General features: G+C 39.5%; 1 protein-coding gene across 1 annotated transcript; it reads right to left on the bottom strand.

Moving 5' to 3' along the window:
- Positions 1 to 475: 475 nt before the first annotated feature.
- Positions 476 to 943, bottom strand: LOC105706542 (large ribosomal subunit protein uL23-like). Its single transcript, XM_064378518.1, has one exon. The coding sequence runs from the start codon at positions 941 to 943 to the stop codon at positions 476 to 478; it is 468 nt and encodes a 155-aa protein (XP_064234588.1).
- Between the last annotated feature and the right edge of the window lie 17,041 nt (positions 944 to 17,984).

Below are 17,984 nucleotides of genomic sequence, written 5' to 3'. Positions count from 1 at the left end.
GCCGAGGCGAGTAGATCACTTGAGGTTAGGAGTTCGTGACCAGCCTGGCCAACATGGTGAAACTCCGTCTCTACTAAAAATACAAAAATTAGCTGGGCGTGGTGGCAGGAGCCTGTAATCCCAGCTACTCAGGAGGCTGAAGCAAGAGAATTGCTTGAACCTGGGAGGCGGAAGTTGCAGTGAGCCGAGATCACGCCACTACACCCCAGCTGCCTGGTCGACAGAGTGAAGCTCCGTTTTAACAAAAAAAGGTATTTTCTTTCAGACTTGGAAGAAATACTTCAGCTATTGTATAAAATTGTAGATTTTTCACAAACATTTGTAATATGACTGCTTTTTTTAGCTTCTGTTGTGGGTAAGGAGTCTAAGTATCATTATTTTGCAGGTAACCTGTTTTTTCTCTATGTGTTTTTCTTTTTTTTTTTTAATGGTGAAAAGATATACATATATTTAGAATTAGCCAGATGGACTCAGTTTAGATGATCCCAATTTTGTTGGCAACATCTAAAGCATCGTAATCAGGAGCCAGTCGAACATACGCCTCCTCTCCATCAGGCCGAAGCAGGGTGTTGACCTTGGCCACATCAATGTCATAGAGCTTCTTCACAGCCTGTTTGATCTGGTGCTTGTTGGCTTTAACATCCACAATGAACACAAGTGTGTCGTTGTCTTCTATCTTCTTCATGGCAGACTCAGCGGTCAGTGGAAACTTGATGATAGCACAGTGGTCAAGCTCGTTTCTCCCGGGGGCGCTCTTCCGAGGATATTTGGGCTGCCTCCGGAGTCGCAGTGTCTTGGGCCGCCGGAAGGTGGGTGACTTGCGGATCTTCTTTTTTTTGTGGCTGTGGACACCTTTCAACACTGCCTTCTTGGCCTTTAAAGCCTTCGCTTTGGCTTCGGCTTTAGGAGGGGCAGGAGCTTCCTTCTTCGTTTTTGGCGCCATCTTGTGAAAAGGGTCCTCTATGTGTTTTTCTTAGTTTTCCTCTGTACCTTTTATATATTTTAAGAAGAATGCATTGGTATGGAACACACATCCAACATATGTTTCTTTGTTCTTGTTTTATTATACATTCCCATTATTTTTATCTTACTTTAGGAAATGCTGAGTTAATGTGATACAACTTGTTCAAGGAGCAGTCAGGATGCAGGCCAGCTGCAGAGGCCTGAGGAAAGCAAAAGGTGATCAACTTGAGGCCAGATGATTGAATGACAGGCCAGGGTACTTGGCACTGATTGAATGACAGGCCAGGGTACTTGGCACTGATTGAATGACAGGCCAGGGTACTTGGCACTGATGCAGTGGTGATAAAGAACTTTTGAAGTATTTAGAGCAGGAGTGTGAGGGTTAATGTTAAGAAGGTCAGTCTGATCTTAGCAAACAAGCCAAGGTGAATCGGAGTGACAGAAATTCCAGTGAGTTTATCATACAACTGCAACCCAGTGAGCATGATAACCATGAGAATGGAGTGGAGAGTACAGAATAACAGCATTTAGTGACAGATTAGAAACAGATGTTAATGAAGGAAAAAGCACCGTAGGGAAGGACATAAGAGGTCCCTGGAGTTAGACTTGGGAGATGTGAGTTTTATCAGTTTTGCCATTAGCTAGTTGTGTACATCCTTGGGCATATGACACTCTTTTTTTGTAATTCTGTTTTTTCAGTTTCCATATGAGATGCAATTAGATTAGAGACTGTAGTGTAAAAGCTGCCAAGCTTCATTTTTTAAAAACCAATAAAGCATTTTATAAGAGTTTGAATTGACTGTAGACATTTATACACTGGAATTACATATGAATCTGGATTTCTGGCTTCTCTTGAAAAACTGGAAAATCTGGTAATACCAGGTTCCTGATCTCATGTGACAGCAATGTGCTTCACCCTGAGTAGCAGCTAGAGTGCTGTCTAGCCAGGTGACCATAGTTCTCCCTACTGTCCTTCATCTTGCCAGTTTGTTTCAATCATATCAATTATATTGCCTGTGTTGGCTCTGTAGGCATTTGAGTGTGTTTAACCCTGGACCAGTTGATTTTCAAGTTTCTTGCATTTGTAAATCTTGTGACTGTAACTCTCAATACATATCCTAAAAAAATGCAAGGTGAAAAGGGAATAGTAGCAGTCATAGATTTATTAGGAGCTTATTTTGTACACTATTGTTTAGGTGCTTTACATATATTATCTCGTCTAATCCTCGTAACAATCTTTTAACATCAATGTTTTTTTAATCATCATCTCCATGATACAAGTGAGGAACAAAGCCTTAGAAGGCTAATTTGTCCAGGGTCATACAGCAGTTAAGAGGTAGAGTCAGGGTTTGAACCTGACAGTCTAACTCCAGAGTTAAAGCTTCTGACTCTTAACCTTTGCAATCATAGAAAGGTCAGTGAATTTTGGAGAAAGCTAGTTTTTCTAGGTTTATGGAAGGGTGGTGGGCAGGGCATTACTGTGGCCACGAAGGAGATGAAGATGATCAAGATACTCACTACCTTACTTATATAGAAGAGTGAGAATCCTCAACTGCTATGATTCTCTATGCCAACAGCTAAACCATGGGAAGAATATGCCCAATCTAATCCTATAGTCATGAAGCATTAAGAGATGCACTGAAAAAGGCCTTGAAAAGGGCTTAAGAATTAAGGGAGGAACAGAAGTCAGAATGGCAGCCCAAAGTGGGGAGAGTATGTTGTAGTAAAGCCAGGCATGTGTTAGCTTTTTTCTTCTGCCAGGAAGCTTTGAGTGCAAACTTGAAATCTGGACCTAAGGCCAGGCAGGTACAATATTGCTGTACATTTATCAGAACAGGCTTACACACTATGGTGAACAAGCTGCTTTTATAAGATTATCCAGAGTGTCTCTGGTCAATGGAGCTACAGAGAGGGCTTAATAACTATTTTAAGGTGTTGGTTTATTAGTCATGAAAATTTAGCATATATAATATGTTTTAATAAAATATGGAAAATGTTCATAAGTTCAGAAACTTGTGATATAAAAAAGCTTAAATACGAAACTATAGTGGCATATTTTTTCTAAAATGCATATGTAAGCACTTTGATTATTGCAATTTTCACTTCTTTTATTCTATCATTTTTATTCCTTTTTATGTTAGTGAAAAATAATTATGGGAAATTGTGAAAATTACATAATTAACAAAGGCCAAAAAGAATATATACATATTAATGGAAAGCATAGTGTTTTATAATAATTGGGCCAATTGAGACTATATGGATTAGAGAAATGGCTTGCCTGCTATGTTTTTGGAAGAACTGATAATAAACTATGTTTAGAACTGTATTTTATTTTTCCATTTAGGAAACATTATTTTATGCTTGGCTCTCAATGAGAAGTGAAGGGAAAAAAATATTACAAATAAGATTCAGCATAGGCTTCAGGAAATTTATAACTTCCTCCAGTTATCTGAGGCCTGGTGACAGTGATAGTGACAGCCATTTGGCTATTTTGAGGCAAATGATTCTATGCTGAAGTGTGGATTGACCCACTCCCCCAAAATCTTTTCTCCTACTACCTGACGCTATAGGCCGTATGTCAGGATGGAATCAGGCAGAATCTCGGACTGCTATCAGTCTGATACATTCAGCAATGCTTTTCATACTCCCTCCTTCCAAAGTGTGCAAAATACGTGTCTCTTATAATATTAACTTTCTGTTTTTCACATCATTCTTAAAATGGAAAAAGGTTGAGCCAGCTCTGCATAAACTGGCTTTATTTTCTACTTCTGTTAAAACTGCTTTTAGACGTATATAGAGTGTTTTCAGGGCAACACTCATGGGTTATGCTGATTGTTTTTTACTTCATGAAAAAGTTAAGACAACTGTGACCAGGATTGGGAAGGCAGAAATTTGTGAAAAAGTGAAAAAATATTTTGGATCAGCTCTTTAGACCAAATACTCCTTAGAACAGATACTCAGTTTTGAGAAGTAGCACAATCTGTTGATGTGTCAAGGGACAACTTAGCTTGGTTTCTCTCATTGACCCCAATTGTCCCCAAAGCCACTCCAAGTAATTTCCTATAAAATCTATGAAAAAACAGTGAGTTTGCTAGGCAAATGCAGCTTCACCAAAAGCCCCACCGTACCCCTTTCTAAACGGGATGACTCAGCTGAGCTTTCTTATATAAAAATTCTGAAGCATACACCAGCTGAATTTATTTTATAGAAGCTTTAAAGCTGCTGCTAAGCCCCAACCCAATCCTGTACTGGTGCTATCGTTAATCAGTCATCAGGGCTAAGAAAAACGCCTCTTTTAACAAGCAACCCATCCTGCAAGGATTAAATCAATGATGTACAGTGAAGGATGGATTGGTTTAACCAATTTGCCTGGGAAGACTGGGAAATACAGGTATTCTGATGGTAGAAAAGAAAGAAGATGAATCTTTGCACACTGCTTGGAAAAGCAGGCCTGCTTGGGTGTGAACCTCCATGGAAACACTTGGAGTAGGGTGGGACCAAGACCCCAAGATATGTATTGAGGATGTGCATAGGTTACATGCAAATGCTACATCATTTTTATAAGTGATGTGAGCATCTGTGGACTTTGGCATTCAAGGAAGAGTCTTGGAACCAGTCCTTCAGGATACAAAGGGACGACTGTATAGCTACTGTTTAGAGGTTAGTAGGTCCTTCTCCTAAAACAGGCTATGTAGTCATTCATGCAGGCTCCTTTACTAACTTGTGTGTTCACTTTGGCAAGTCAACCAAATTCAATTCAGTATTCATTTTGCTAGAGCTTGTTCCTCATGCAAAATGAAAGCCCAGGAGTTCTTAATCTCCAAGGCTTCTTGAGGCCCTACAGGTACGTATTTCTTTGTGGAATCCTTTGCAGTTGAGTGAGCTCCAGGGATGCCAATGATGTCTAGAACCAGATGTTGGGATTTGTAGTGTTAATTACAAATGATAAAGGGGTTTCCTGATAAAAGAAAGGAGAGAAAAGGGAGACCAGCTTGGAGTTCCTAGCGTTGAGCACACATTGGGATGGGCAAAGTGAGGCTCATTTGGCTTAAGGTGTCCAGAGTGGGTGGGGTTCTTTATTTCATCTAGAATCTGCAATTACATAGGACTGGTAAAATTGTGGTGAACGCATTACAAGAGTCAGAGAAAACATGGTTTAAGCCTTAAAGAGTGAAACAGGGTATAACAGAGTGACTTTTTTAGTTTGACTAAAGACTTAACTTTGTCATTCTTTACTTAAAATGAGTTCTTTAAATTGTTTGTATAAGTAAACCTTTTTAAATTTTGAGAAACAAATTTTATATTTGAAACCCAGAAAATGTATGTGTTTAAAACCTTTTATTTGCATATATTAAATATTTCTGTGCTCTAGTTGTGTTAAACCAAAGATGTGTAACTAATATGGTGTGCATATGGCAAATGGGGTGGAGAAGGAAATAGTTTATAAATTTTAAAATCACTGTAATTAATAGAAGAAAATATACAAGCCATCTTCATGTAATCGAATACACATGCACAGTTTCCACTTGCATCATGGGTGTGGAACTGAAGGCAATGTGGAATAGAAAGGAAGCCAATTCTAAAGATGTTTATTTTTTCAGTATATGAAGAACATGTGGAATTAACTATATAGAAAAATACATCTGAAAATTGAATAACTACGTCAACAAGTTAATATTCAACTCTTTAAGGCCAGAGAGAGTCGAATCCATTTTTCAATCATTAGTACTTCTAACAGTACTTGCTACATAGAAGGTATTCAGTAAGTTTTGAGAGAGGAAGAAAGAGTTTTTTTCTCATTAAAAGTTAAGAAAAGATTTACCTTTACTTGAATCTGAGGAAGAATTAATCATTTTCAAAAAGTGGTAATAATCCGCAAATAAAAACCAGATCACTTTATAGAGTACAGTTGAATTACTCTTTTAATAAATATTTATTCTTCGCTTTCAATGTGTTGGAAAATATACCAAGGTTAAGAGAGCTAAGAAGAGAAATAAGACACTCGTTGCCCTTAGGGAATATTTGATCAAATAGGGGAGATAAAATATATACAAACAAATGGTGACAAAGACATAAAGTGATGCAAATATTTGTTATGTTATATAAATGTTCAAGGGAGATGTTACTTTTTTTTTTTTTTTTAAGAGATAGGATCTCACTTTGTTGCTCAAGCTAGAGGGCAGTGGTGTGATCATAGCTCACTGTAGCCTCCAACTCCTGGGTCAAACCATCCTCCTGAGTTGCTGAGACTATAGGCATGAACCATTGCACGTGGAGAGATAGATATTAATTTTGGTTGATGGAATTTATTGAATACATATCACATGTTAGGCACATTAAAAATCATTTCTTCTTTCACATGATAGGCATTTTTTATCTGCCTCACAGATAATGAAACTGAGGCTCAGAATGGTTTGCCTGGGAAGAATTCAGAGTTGGCATTTTATGCTGAATACACGGTGGCCCATGCTCTTTTAATTAATTACCACATGATGACTTTCAGGATCAGGGGAGGTTCATGCAGGAAGTACCACAGGCTGGGCATTGACAGGCCTTGTTCTGGTAGAGTCTTGTCCCATAAAGATTCCACGGGGAGTGAGCCCTGAAGGCCATATCAATCCTCTGTGACTTTCCTTCCCTGACTCCTTGCTGACCCATCTTAAACCAGATCAGTTAAAATCTGCTGTTGGGAATTTTCAATCTGAATTCTAAGGAATAGAAGTGGTCAACTCTCAATGTATGGGAGTCATGGGAAATACGTGCTGGGAACTCTCGTTTACCATGTCCTACAACACAGGGGGGAAGCTGGACTACTGCAGAAAAAAATGAAGCTAATATATCTGTAAGAGCAGAGATGAGAATGGAAATGGAAATGAGAGACAGTGCAAGAGAGCACTGTTTTCACTTTTCCTCAGGCCCAATTGTAGCCCTCTCCTCCCTCTGCCAAGGGAAATATTCTAGAATCCTTTCAATTTCTTTGACTAACTTAACTCGAGTTTGTTTTTTTGTCTCTTGCAACTAAAAAATTAGTAATATGATGAGGTGGTCTTTGAAGGCAATATAAATAATGTGAGCAAAAAAAGGGTGGAAGAAGGTCTGTGTGGATTTCCCAGGAAGCAGAACCTGAGGCAAATGTGATTGTGCTGGCACATCACAGGGAGTGCAGTCCTGGGAGCAAGGGTGAGGGGAGTGGGACAGGAAGAGAAGGACGTGCAGTGTGAGGGTGTGTTATTCACTTGGCTGCCACTTGGTTTAATTATGAAGGATTTCTCTCAATTCGGAGAGGAGGAATTTATCCACTGACTCCCATCACTTGATGGTCAAAGCTTTGTCTGGTGGGGCATGAATTCTCTGCTCTTCTGAGTTGCACCACATAATTGGTTGGGGTCTGCATGATCAGCAACAACAGAGAAGCACTGAGCGCAAGTGAAGTATGTGATGCAGGCATGAAGCAAGGTGCTATTGAGTTGTGTCTGCATGGAATCGGTCAGAGTTCATTCAGAGTCCGTAATAATTAATCTTACTTTGACATTGCCTGTTGACATAAGAATTAAATGTTAGGCCAGGTGCCACGGCTCACGCCTGTAATCCCAGCACTTTGGGAGGCCAAGGCGGGCAGAAAATGAGGTCAGGAGATCAAGACCATCCTGGCCAACCTGGTGAAACCCCATCTCTACTAAAATACAAAGAATTACCTGGGTGTGGTGCTGCATGCCTGTAGTCCCAGCTACTCGGGAGGCTAAGGCAGGGGAATCGCATGAACCCAGGAGGCGGAGGTTGCAGTGAGCCAAGATCGTGCCACTGCACTTCAGCCTGGCAATAGAGTAAGAATTCATCTCAAAAAAAAATTAGATATTACTGCAAGTAATATACATAGGACACTGCAGAACAACTAGTTATCATTAGCATTCAGTAGATATTAACTATTCCTGCTGTTGTTACTGCTGCTATTACTATTGCTATTACTACTCCTACTACTATTCCCACCACTTTTACTATTATAGGTGTTAGAAAATAGTGATGACACCATAAGGGTATATGTGATGGGTTAGAATAGAGGAGAAATGCGGGTGGGGAGATCAGTTAAATCCTGGAGCACACACTTGCTCCAGGCATTGCATGAGTTCATCAGAAGGTTATTGAAATAAGTTCAGGTAAGCAGACAAATAAAGCGGGTTGGTATATTTTTAAAAATCACATGGCTCTCTTGGTCTGTTCTTGGTTTTATTTTTTTGATGAAAAAACATGAATAGGCTTGGGATGGTGTCTCATGCCTATAATCCTAGCACCTTGGGAAGCCGAGGAGGGAGGATCAGTTGAACCCAGGAGTTTGAGACCAGCCTGGGCAACAAAGTGAGAATCTGTCTCCACACACACACACAAAATAAATAAATGAAAAATAAACAAATAAATTAGCTGGCTGGTGGCCTGTGCTTGTTATCCCAGCTGCTTGGGAGGCTGAGGCAAGAGGACTGCTTGAGCCCAGGAGTTCAAGGCTGCAGTGAGCTATAAATTTAGCACTGTACTGCAGCATGGGCAACAGAGTAAGACTCCATTATAAACAAAACAAAGTGAAACAAACCGAACAAAAACCATGAATATAAAAAAATATTTATATACCAAAAGAAAAGCACTGCTAATATAAATAGCAATGGATTCTTGGTGTTGATGTCAGGGAGATAATGAGGACTACTAGGGACTGAGATAAGCTGAGAAGCACATGCCCTGTGCGAAGGAACAACTATTTCTCGGTGGCAGTTGACTAATGCCACATGAAAAACCAGGCCAAGTGCTGCCGGATCTTCAGATCTCTGAAGAGCAGCTGAAATCCTGAGATTTGTTGAAATTACTCACATTTTAAATATTGGCTGAAATTTCTCTAAAATATAATGTGAGTCAAAGACAACATATGTACCAGCCTCTTCTATCCTAAGCTTGTTGATTTGTAATCTCTGTGGGTAGTGGGGAATGCCTACAAGCCAGATCATAAGGCTGAGATGTCCCAGAGTACAGAATCCTATCTTAAGGATTTGTATATTCAGTATGAATAGTACCTCACCGGCATCAGTAAAAATCCTTCCCTTACAGCCTAGCTGGGAGATAGGCATATGAACATATTATTATAACATAGTGTGATAAATACACTGACAGATCTGTTTAAGGTATTATGAAAGCACAGCAGTAAAGCAGTAAAGCATCTCTAGTTAAGAGAGCCTATGTCCACCAGGACTTCTTGAAGGAGGTGACACTGCATTGCTAAGTAGTAACTTTAAAACTCCTAAGAGGTCAGCATGCATATTTTTCAATATTTGCTTTAACTGTCATTGCGAGCACTTAAAACATATATTGAAAGTTAAAGAAACACGTGATAATTCTGTATCCTATTCAGTTTCATGCGATGATAACAATAAATGCATTAGAGGTAGGAGAGCAGCAGGACTTGTATGCTGGTCACAACCCTGCTGACCAAAACAGGATCTGGTCCAGATAGGATAAAGTAAAGAAACCAACAGAAACCAGCAGATGGTGATGAAAATGATCCCTAGTGGCCCTTATAGCTCATTAGCATAAGACCAGCACCATGACAGTTTACAAATGCCATGGCAACAACCTGGAATTTACTGCCCTTTCCTAGAAAGTTCTAAACAACCCACCTCTCAAATTGCACTAACCTGCTCCTTAGTTTGCATGTAATTAAAAGTGAGTATAAGTGGGTATAAATGCAGTCACCAGCAGCCCGTACGTTGCCAACTCTGGGCACCCTGACTATAAGTTAGCCCTACTCCACAAGGAGCAGAACCATTCAATAAGAGATTGCTGTCTAACACCACTGCCTCATCCTTGAATCCTTTCCTGGGTATGCCAAGAATTCTCTTGGGCTAAGCCCCAATTTTCGGGCTCACCTGTCCTGTATCATATTAATATTTTTTCTTAGAAATGAAAATGGGGAAGCATAAAAAGCTTGTTTACCAAACAATTAAATATTTTATTTCCTTATAAAATAACCAGGTCTGCTTGGCACAGTGGCTCACACCTGTAATCCCAGCACTTTGGGATGCCAAGGTGGGCAGATTGCTTGAGCCCAGGAGTTCAAGACCAGCCTGGGAAAGACGGCAAAATCCCATCTCTACAAAAATTAGCTGACTGTGGTGGCATGCACCTGCAGTCCTAGCTATTCAGAAGGCTGAGGTGGGAAGATCACCGGGGCCCAGGAGTTCGAGACTGCAGTGAGTCATGACTGTGCCACTGCACTCTGCACTCTAGCCTGGGTGACAGAGCAAGACCCTGTCTCAAAAAAAAGAAAAGAAAAGAAAAAATGGCCATGTCATGTGACAGGAGAAATTATTTGGAAGTTATAATAGTGTCTGTTCAGCCAGCATTGAGTAGTATTGACATTGCATTTATTCTTTTACTTGCTTCTCAGTTTTAGGAAATGTGGCTGACTTTTATCATCAGTTAAGACTGCTGATTTTATTTTATTTGAGATAGGGTCTCGCTCTGTTGCTCAGGTGGGAGGGCAGTGGCATGGTCTCAGCTCACTGAAACCTCTGCTTCCAGGATCAAGTGATTCTCATGCCTCAGCCTCTAGAGTAGTTGGAATTACAGGTGTGTGCCACCAGACCTGGCTAATTTTTGTATTTTTTTTTTTTTTTTGTAGACAGGGGGTTTCACCACATTGGCCAGGCTGGTCTCCAACTCCTGAGTCTGGGCCAAGCTAGTCTTGAACTCCTGTAATCCCAGCTACTTGGGAGGCTGAGGCAAGAGGATTACTTGAGCCCAGGAGTACAAGGCTGCAGTGAGCTATAATTGTACCACTATACTATAGCTTGGGCAACAGAGTAAGACGCTTCTCTTAAAAACAAAACAAAACAAAGTGAAACAAACCACACAAAAGCCGTAAATATAGAACAATATTTATATGCCAAAAGAAAACCACTGCTAATATAAATAGCAATGAGTTCTTGGTTTATGTCAGGGAGATAATGAGGAGCACTAGGGACTGAGTGCTTGAACTCCTGGCCTCAAGTGATCTACCTGCCTTGGCCTCCTAAAGTGCTGGGATTACAGGCATGAGCCACCATGTGCAGCCTAGTACATTATTTTTAAAAGACACATGTTTTTATCCTTGGGAGCCAATAGAAAACATTTATATGCATATTTGAGCAGTAAAATAATTTTTAGAAATACCTTTGAAAATCTTTCAGATGTATGGTTGCATTTGAAAATCTTCAGGATTTAGGGGGAACTAAAATTCTATTTCTCTTTATTTTTTTCTGAGAAAGGCCATGTTTTGTTCTTGGTACAGATATATCAGATTAAGAAGGAACTTAAACGAATATGTAATCACAGATGCCAAATTAGTTTAATTAGCACTTTATCAATCAATGTGAGCAACGTGGAGAACCTCAAAGGGAAGGATTGCACTGTTTTGAAAGAGCCGATTATTTTTGAGTCTGGTGGAACTTTTATTTTTGGCCTTTTTACTTTTAATAAAAGATATAAGACAGCAAGATTTTAGGAGGAGCTACTTACCTCTGTGGGGAGACACAATCTTCAGGATTGGAAGACTGACTGCTTAGTGTACCTCAGCCACTCACACAATTTCGTTTCCAAAGGCTAGTTCTTGGTACCGTAAAATCTTACCATTTTGGCTTTGGCCAATTCATTATAGTAAGCCAGAAGGGACATGGGGTAAAATTTATTTTTGAACCATTTGAAAGCGGGTAAAAATATTTTAAAGCAGCTTAATGTAATAAAAGAGTCTGCAGATGAGATGTTTAAGATGATAAAAAAAGAACAAGCTGTTTTTAGACACTTTAGAATATGGACTTGAATAAACAGATGAGCTATGTGCAAATGATTTAAACCTATTCTAAACCCTATTCTATTTGTTATGAACCTGAAAGGTTATTCAGCAGTATTCTGCTTTTACCACCTTAAACACATTAATTTGCAAATACTTTGCTCAAAATGTCACTAGTAAATAATAAAATTACTTTTCTTAAATCACTCTATAATTCCTATTGTTTTTTTCCAGAAAAAAATCTAAATCAAAATTTTTCAGAATAATATCTGTAAATTATTTTGAGTAGCTTTCTTTATCTTTTCATTAGATTTCTACCTCTTTCTAAATGTATAATTTTGAGAATTAAAAAAAAATTTAACATACCTTGGGTTAGGCCCAGCAGCACTTGACAAACTCTGACAGGTGGAATAGACAGCATGGAGCTGGAGCTAGACCTGACGCTTGGCCTGTGAACAGACTTAGCCACATGGGCTGAGTGATATCAGTCCAACAAGCAAGTCAGGGAAGCCAAAACAGTATGGTAAAAGAAAATGGAAGCACTGGGGCTTTAAGAGGACATCCTGCGAGATTTATGGGGCAGAGTCAAGATGAAATCAAGTGATGTTTGATGGTCAAAAGCCCAGACAGTTGCCTTTCGGAAACTTAGCCAATAGACCCAGGACCCAGATCCTTAGCAGAGAGTTGGAAAGAACAAGATAAGATCCAGTGCTAAATAGCAGGGGTAAGAAGGCAGATAATTCAGACAAAAAGCTAAAGAACAGAATCAAAGCGAAATTGCATATAGTCCATAACTTAAGCTGATGTTTGGGGTATGATTGATCCTGTCTCCCAGGTAGTGACCATAGTACCCATGACTTGGTTTTTCAATCCTTGACCCCCTCCTTCTGTCCTCCCTCTGGTAGGACCATAGTGAATGTCAGGACTTTTACTAAGATGGCTGCAATGCAGATGCTCTGTCCCTTCTTTGGCACTATTGTAGCCAGTTTTGATACCATGAAGGAAACCGTTTTAAGGAAAAGACTAACAGAAGAAGATGGGCAGAATTGGAAATTTGCAGAGAAATGAAGACAAAAGGATATAGTAAACCTTGGACTGTGTGACACCTAAGAACAACATTACCTCTGGACTTTTTAGTTGCCTGGACCAATGCACTTCCTTTTTGTTGCAGCCATTTGGGTTGGAAAACAATGGATACATTAGCTGTTGGCCAGGGATGATGAACAAGCTCGGTTGTTAGAAGATGATTCACTGTGGGCACCCACGTCTCAGGATTGAGACCAAAGCCTTGTGATTTGTGAGACCTGAGGTCAGAGGTAATCTCCTTCTGAATCCCAAAGTACTGGGCAAGAACTATTTAAATTTCTTTTGCTGAAGATTAGAATTCGTGCTACAAATTTCAGTGAAAATTGAATCTGCAGATGGACAACAAATTGGATGAGAGGAAGATGGGCTAAGAGACAAGCTGGGCCTGAATTCATTTATAAGACTGCCAAAGTTGATTTATTCTTAGAATTGGAAACAAAGGTTTTGAGTGGGACCCAAACTCTGATTTTATAATGTATGCCCAAGGAAAACATAAATACACATAAATAAACAGTTAAAAATATTTTTTCCACTTTGAAAAAGGAAAATTTATTTTTATGAACCTGAAGGGATAGTTCATTCTGTCTGCTCTTCCATCTTTTTTAAAGAATAATTTTAACTTGTATTTTAGATTCAGAGGGTACATGCAGAGGTTTCTTACATGGCTATATTGTATGATGCTGAGGTTTGGGGTATGATCAATCCCATCTCCCAGGTAGTGATCATAGTACCCATTACTTGGTTTTTCAATCCTTGACCCTCTTTTCTATCTTCCCTCTAGTAGTTGCTAGTGTCTATTTTTGCCATCTTTATGTCCAGGAATACCCAATGTTTAGCTCCCACTTATAGGTGAGAATATGTGGTTTTTAGTTTTCTGTTCCTGCGTTAGTTAGCTTAGGATATTGGCCTCTAGCTGCATCCATGTTGCTGTGAGAGACGTGATTTTATTCTTTTTTATGGCTACATGGTATTCCGTGGTGCATATGTGCCATATTTTCTTTATCTAATCCATTGTTGATGGGTACCTAGATTGATTCCATGCCTTTGCTATTGTTTTTTTATTTTGTTTTTATTTTATTTTGTTTTTGAGACAGAGTCTCACTCTGTCACCCAGGCTGGAATGCTATAGTGCAACCTGGGCTCACTGCAATCTCCGCCTCCCAGGTTCAAGCAATTCTCTTGCCTCAGCCTCCAGAGTAGCTGAGATTGCAGGTATGTGACACCACACCAGCTAATTTTGTATTTTTAGTAGAGACACAGTTTCTCCATGTGGGTCAGGTTGGTCTCAAACTCCTGACCTCAGGTGATCCGCCCACCTTGGCCTCCCACAGTGCTGGGATTACAGGCATAAGCCACTACACCTGGCCACCTTTGCTATTATTAATAGTGCTGTGATGAACATATGAGTGCATATGTCTTTTTGGTAGAACAGTTTATTTTCTTTTGGATATATCAAATGGTAGTTCTGTTTTAAGGTCTCTGAGAAATCTCCAAACTGCTTTCCACAATGACTGAAATAATTTACACTACTACCAACAGTGTATAAGTGTTCCCTTTACTCTGTAGCCTTGCCAGCATCTGTAGTCTTCGACTTGTTAGTAATAGCCATTCTGACATGTGTGAAATGGTATATCATTGTGGTTTTGAATCACGTTTCCCTGATGTTTAGTGATGCGGAGCGTTTCTTCATATGTTTGTTGGTTGGTTGTATGTTTTATTTTAAGAAGTGTCTGTTCCTGTCTTTTGCCCACTGTGCTAGTCAGGGTTCTCCAGAGGGACAGAGCTAATAGGATATATGTATGTATGTGTATGTGTATATATATCCTATAGGAGTTTATTAGGGATAATTATTGACTGACACAATTGCAAGATGAAGTCCCATGATAGGTCATCTGCAGGCTGGGGAAGAGAGAAGCTGATAGTGTCTCAGTCTGAATCCGAAAGCCTCAAAATCAGGGAAGCCAACAGTGCCACCCCCAGCAAGTCATGATGCAAGTCCCAGAGTCCAAAGACTGAAGAACCTGGAGTCTGAAGTTTAAGGGCAGGAAGAGCAGAAGGATCCAGTATGGGATAAGCATCCAGCGCGGGATAAAGAAGCAAGCCAGAAGTCTGAGCAAGCAAGGGCAACCTACATTCTTCCACCTGCTTTGTTCTAGCTGCACTTGCAGCTGATCAGGTAGTGCTCAGCTTCATTGAGGGTGGGTCTTCTGTTCCCACTCTGCTGACTGAAATGTCAGTCTCCTCTAGCAACATCCTTGCAGACACATCCAGAAACAATTCTTTACCAGCCATCTGGGCATTTTTCAATCCAATCAAATTGACACCTAATAGTAACCATCACACCCTTTTTTTAATGGTGATATTATGGTGTTATTTGTTTTTTGCTTGTTTAATTGTTTAAGTTCTTTATACATTCTGGATTTTAGACCTTTATCAGATGCATAGTTTTAAATATTTTTTCCCATTCTATAGGTTGTTTGTTCACTCTGTCGATAGTTTCTTTTGCTGTGCAGAAGCTCTTTCAGTTAATTAGGCCTCAGTTTGTCAATTTTTATTTTTGTTGCAATTGCTTTTGAGGACTGAATCATAAATTATTTACCAAGGCCAATGTCTAGAATGGTGTTCCCTAAGTTTTCTTCTAGAATTCTTATACTTTGAGGTCTTAAAATGAAATCTTTAATCCATCTTGATTTAATTTTTGTATATGGCAAAAGGCAGAAGTCCAGTTTAACTCTTCTATGTAGGGCTAGCCAGCTACCACAGCACTATTTATTGAGTAGGGAGTCCTTTCCTCATGGCTTGTTTTTATTGCCTTTGTCAAAGATTAGATGGCTGTAGGTGTGTGGCTTTATTTCCAGGTTCTCTATTCTGTTCCATTGATCTATGTGTCTATTTTTATGCTGGTACTATGCTGTTTTTGTTACTGTAGTTTTACAGTATAGTTTGAAGTTGGGTAATGAGATGCCTCCAGCTTTTTTTCTTTTCTTTTTTTTTTTTTATTGCATTTTAGGTTTTGGGGTACATGTGAAAAACATGCAAGATTGTTGCATAGGTGCATACGTGGCAGTGTGATTTGCTGCCTTCCTCCCCTTCACCTATATGTGGCATTTCTCCCCATGCTATCTCTCCCCAACTCCCCACCCCCTGCTGTCCCCCCCCAACTCCCCCCAACAGACCCCAGTGTATAGTGCTCCCCTCCCTGTGTCCATGTGTTCCCATTGTTCAACACCCATCTATGAGTGAGAACATGCGATGTTTGATTTTGTGTTCTTGTGTCAGTTTGCTGAGAATGATGGTTTCCAGGTTCATCCATGTCCCTGCAAAGGACGCGAACTCACCGTTTTTGATGGCTGCATAATATTCCATGGTGTATATGTGCCACATTTTTCCTGTCCAGTCTATCATCGATGGGCATTTGGGTTGGTTCCAGGTCTTTGCTATTGTAAACTGTGCTGCAATGAACATTCGTGTGCATGTGTCCTTATAGTAGAACGATTTATAATCCTTTGGATATATACCCAGTAATGGGATTGCTGGGTCAAATGGAATTTCTATTTCTAGGTACTTAAGGAATCGCCACACTGTCTTCCACAATGGTTGAACTAATTTACACTCCCACCAACAGTGTAAAAGTATTCCTATTTCTCCATATCCTCTCCAGCATCTGTTGTCTCCAGATTTTTTAATGATCACCATTCTAACTGGCGTGAGATGGTATCTCAATGTAGTTTTGATTTGCATTTCTCTAATGACCAGTGATGATGAGCATTTTTTCATATGTTTGTTGGCCTCACGTATGTCTTCTTTTGTAAAGTATCTGTTCATATCCTTCACCCATTTTTGAATGGGCTTGTTTTTTTCTTGTAAATCTGTTTTAGTTCGTTGTAAATTCTGGATATCAGCCCTTTGTCAGATGGGTAGGCTGCAAAAATTTTTTCCCATTCTGTTGGTTTGCCGATTCACTCTATTGACTGTTTCTTTTGCCGTGCAGAAGCTGTGAAGTTTGATTAGGTCCCATTTGTCTATTTTGGCTTTTGTTGCCAATGCTTTTGGTGTTTTGGTCATGAAGTCCTTGCCTACGCCTATGTCCTGAATGGTTTTGCCTAGGTTTTCTTCTAGGGTTTTTATGGTGTTAGGTCTTAAGTTTAAGTCTTTAATCCATCTGGAGTTAATTTTGGTGTAAGGTGTCAGGAAGGGGTCCAGTTTCTGCTTTCTGCATATGGCTAGCCAGTTTTCCCAACACCACTCATTAAACAGGGAATCCTTTCCCCATTGCTTGTTTTTATCAGGTTTGTCAAAGATTGGATGGTTGTAGATATGTTGTGTTGCCTCCGATGCCTCTGTTCTGTTCCATTGCTTTTTTTCTTTTTGTTTAGAATTGCTTTGGCTTTTCAGGCTCTTTTTTGGTTCCATATGAATTTTAGCATAGTTTTTTTTTCCTGATTCTGTGAAAAATGATGTTGATAGTTTGATGGGAATAGCTTTGAACCGGTATATTTCTTTAGGCAGTACAGCCATTTTAATAATATTGATAATTTGAATCCATGAGTATAGAATATTTTTCCATTTGTTTATGTTATCTATGATTCCTCTCAGCAGTATTGTGGTTCTCCTTGTAGAGATTTTTCACCTCCTTAGTTAGCTGTATTCTTGGATATTTACTTTTTTTGCCTGTGGCTATTGTAAATGGGATTGTGTTCTTGATTTGGCTCTCAGGTTGAATGTTATTGGTTTATAGAAATGTTACGGATTTTCATACATTGAGTTTGAATCCTGAAACTATACTGAAGTCATTTATTCCAGGACCCTTTTGGCAGTCTTTCAGGTTCTGTAGGTATAGAAACATATCATCCATGAAGAGAGGTAGTTTGAATTCTTCTTTTCCTATTTGGATGCCTCTTATTTCTTTTTCTTGCTTGATTGCTCTGGTTGGCACTTTTGGAATTTTGAATAGGAGTGGTGAGACTGGGCATTCTTGTCTTAGTTTAGTTCTTAAAGGGAATGGTTCCAGCTTTTGCCCATTTAGTATGTTGTTGGCTGTAGCTTTGTCATAGATGGTTCTCATTATTTTAAGGTATTTTCCTTTGATGCCTAGTTTGTTGAGGGTTTTTATCATGAGGAGATGTTCGAT

Source organism: Aotus nancymaae, unplaced genomic scaffold (assembly GCF_030222135.1).
Source record: "Aotus nancymaae isolate 86718 unplaced genomic scaffold, 86718_ANA_hifiasm-v0.15.2.pri h1tg000019l, whole genome shotgun sequence".
Lineage (NCBI taxonomy): Eukaryota > Metazoa > Chordata > Mammalia > Primates > Aotidae > Aotus > Aotus nancymaae.
Note: the sequence above shows the minus strand (reverse complement) of the source record. Positions and strands in the feature narration are given on the sequence as shown.

Coding starts and splice junctions, on each gene's coding strand:
- LOC105706542 (XM_064378518.1), bottom strand. CDS start 943: ATGGCGCCAAAAACGAAGAAGGAAGCTCCTGCCCCTCCTAAAGCCGAA.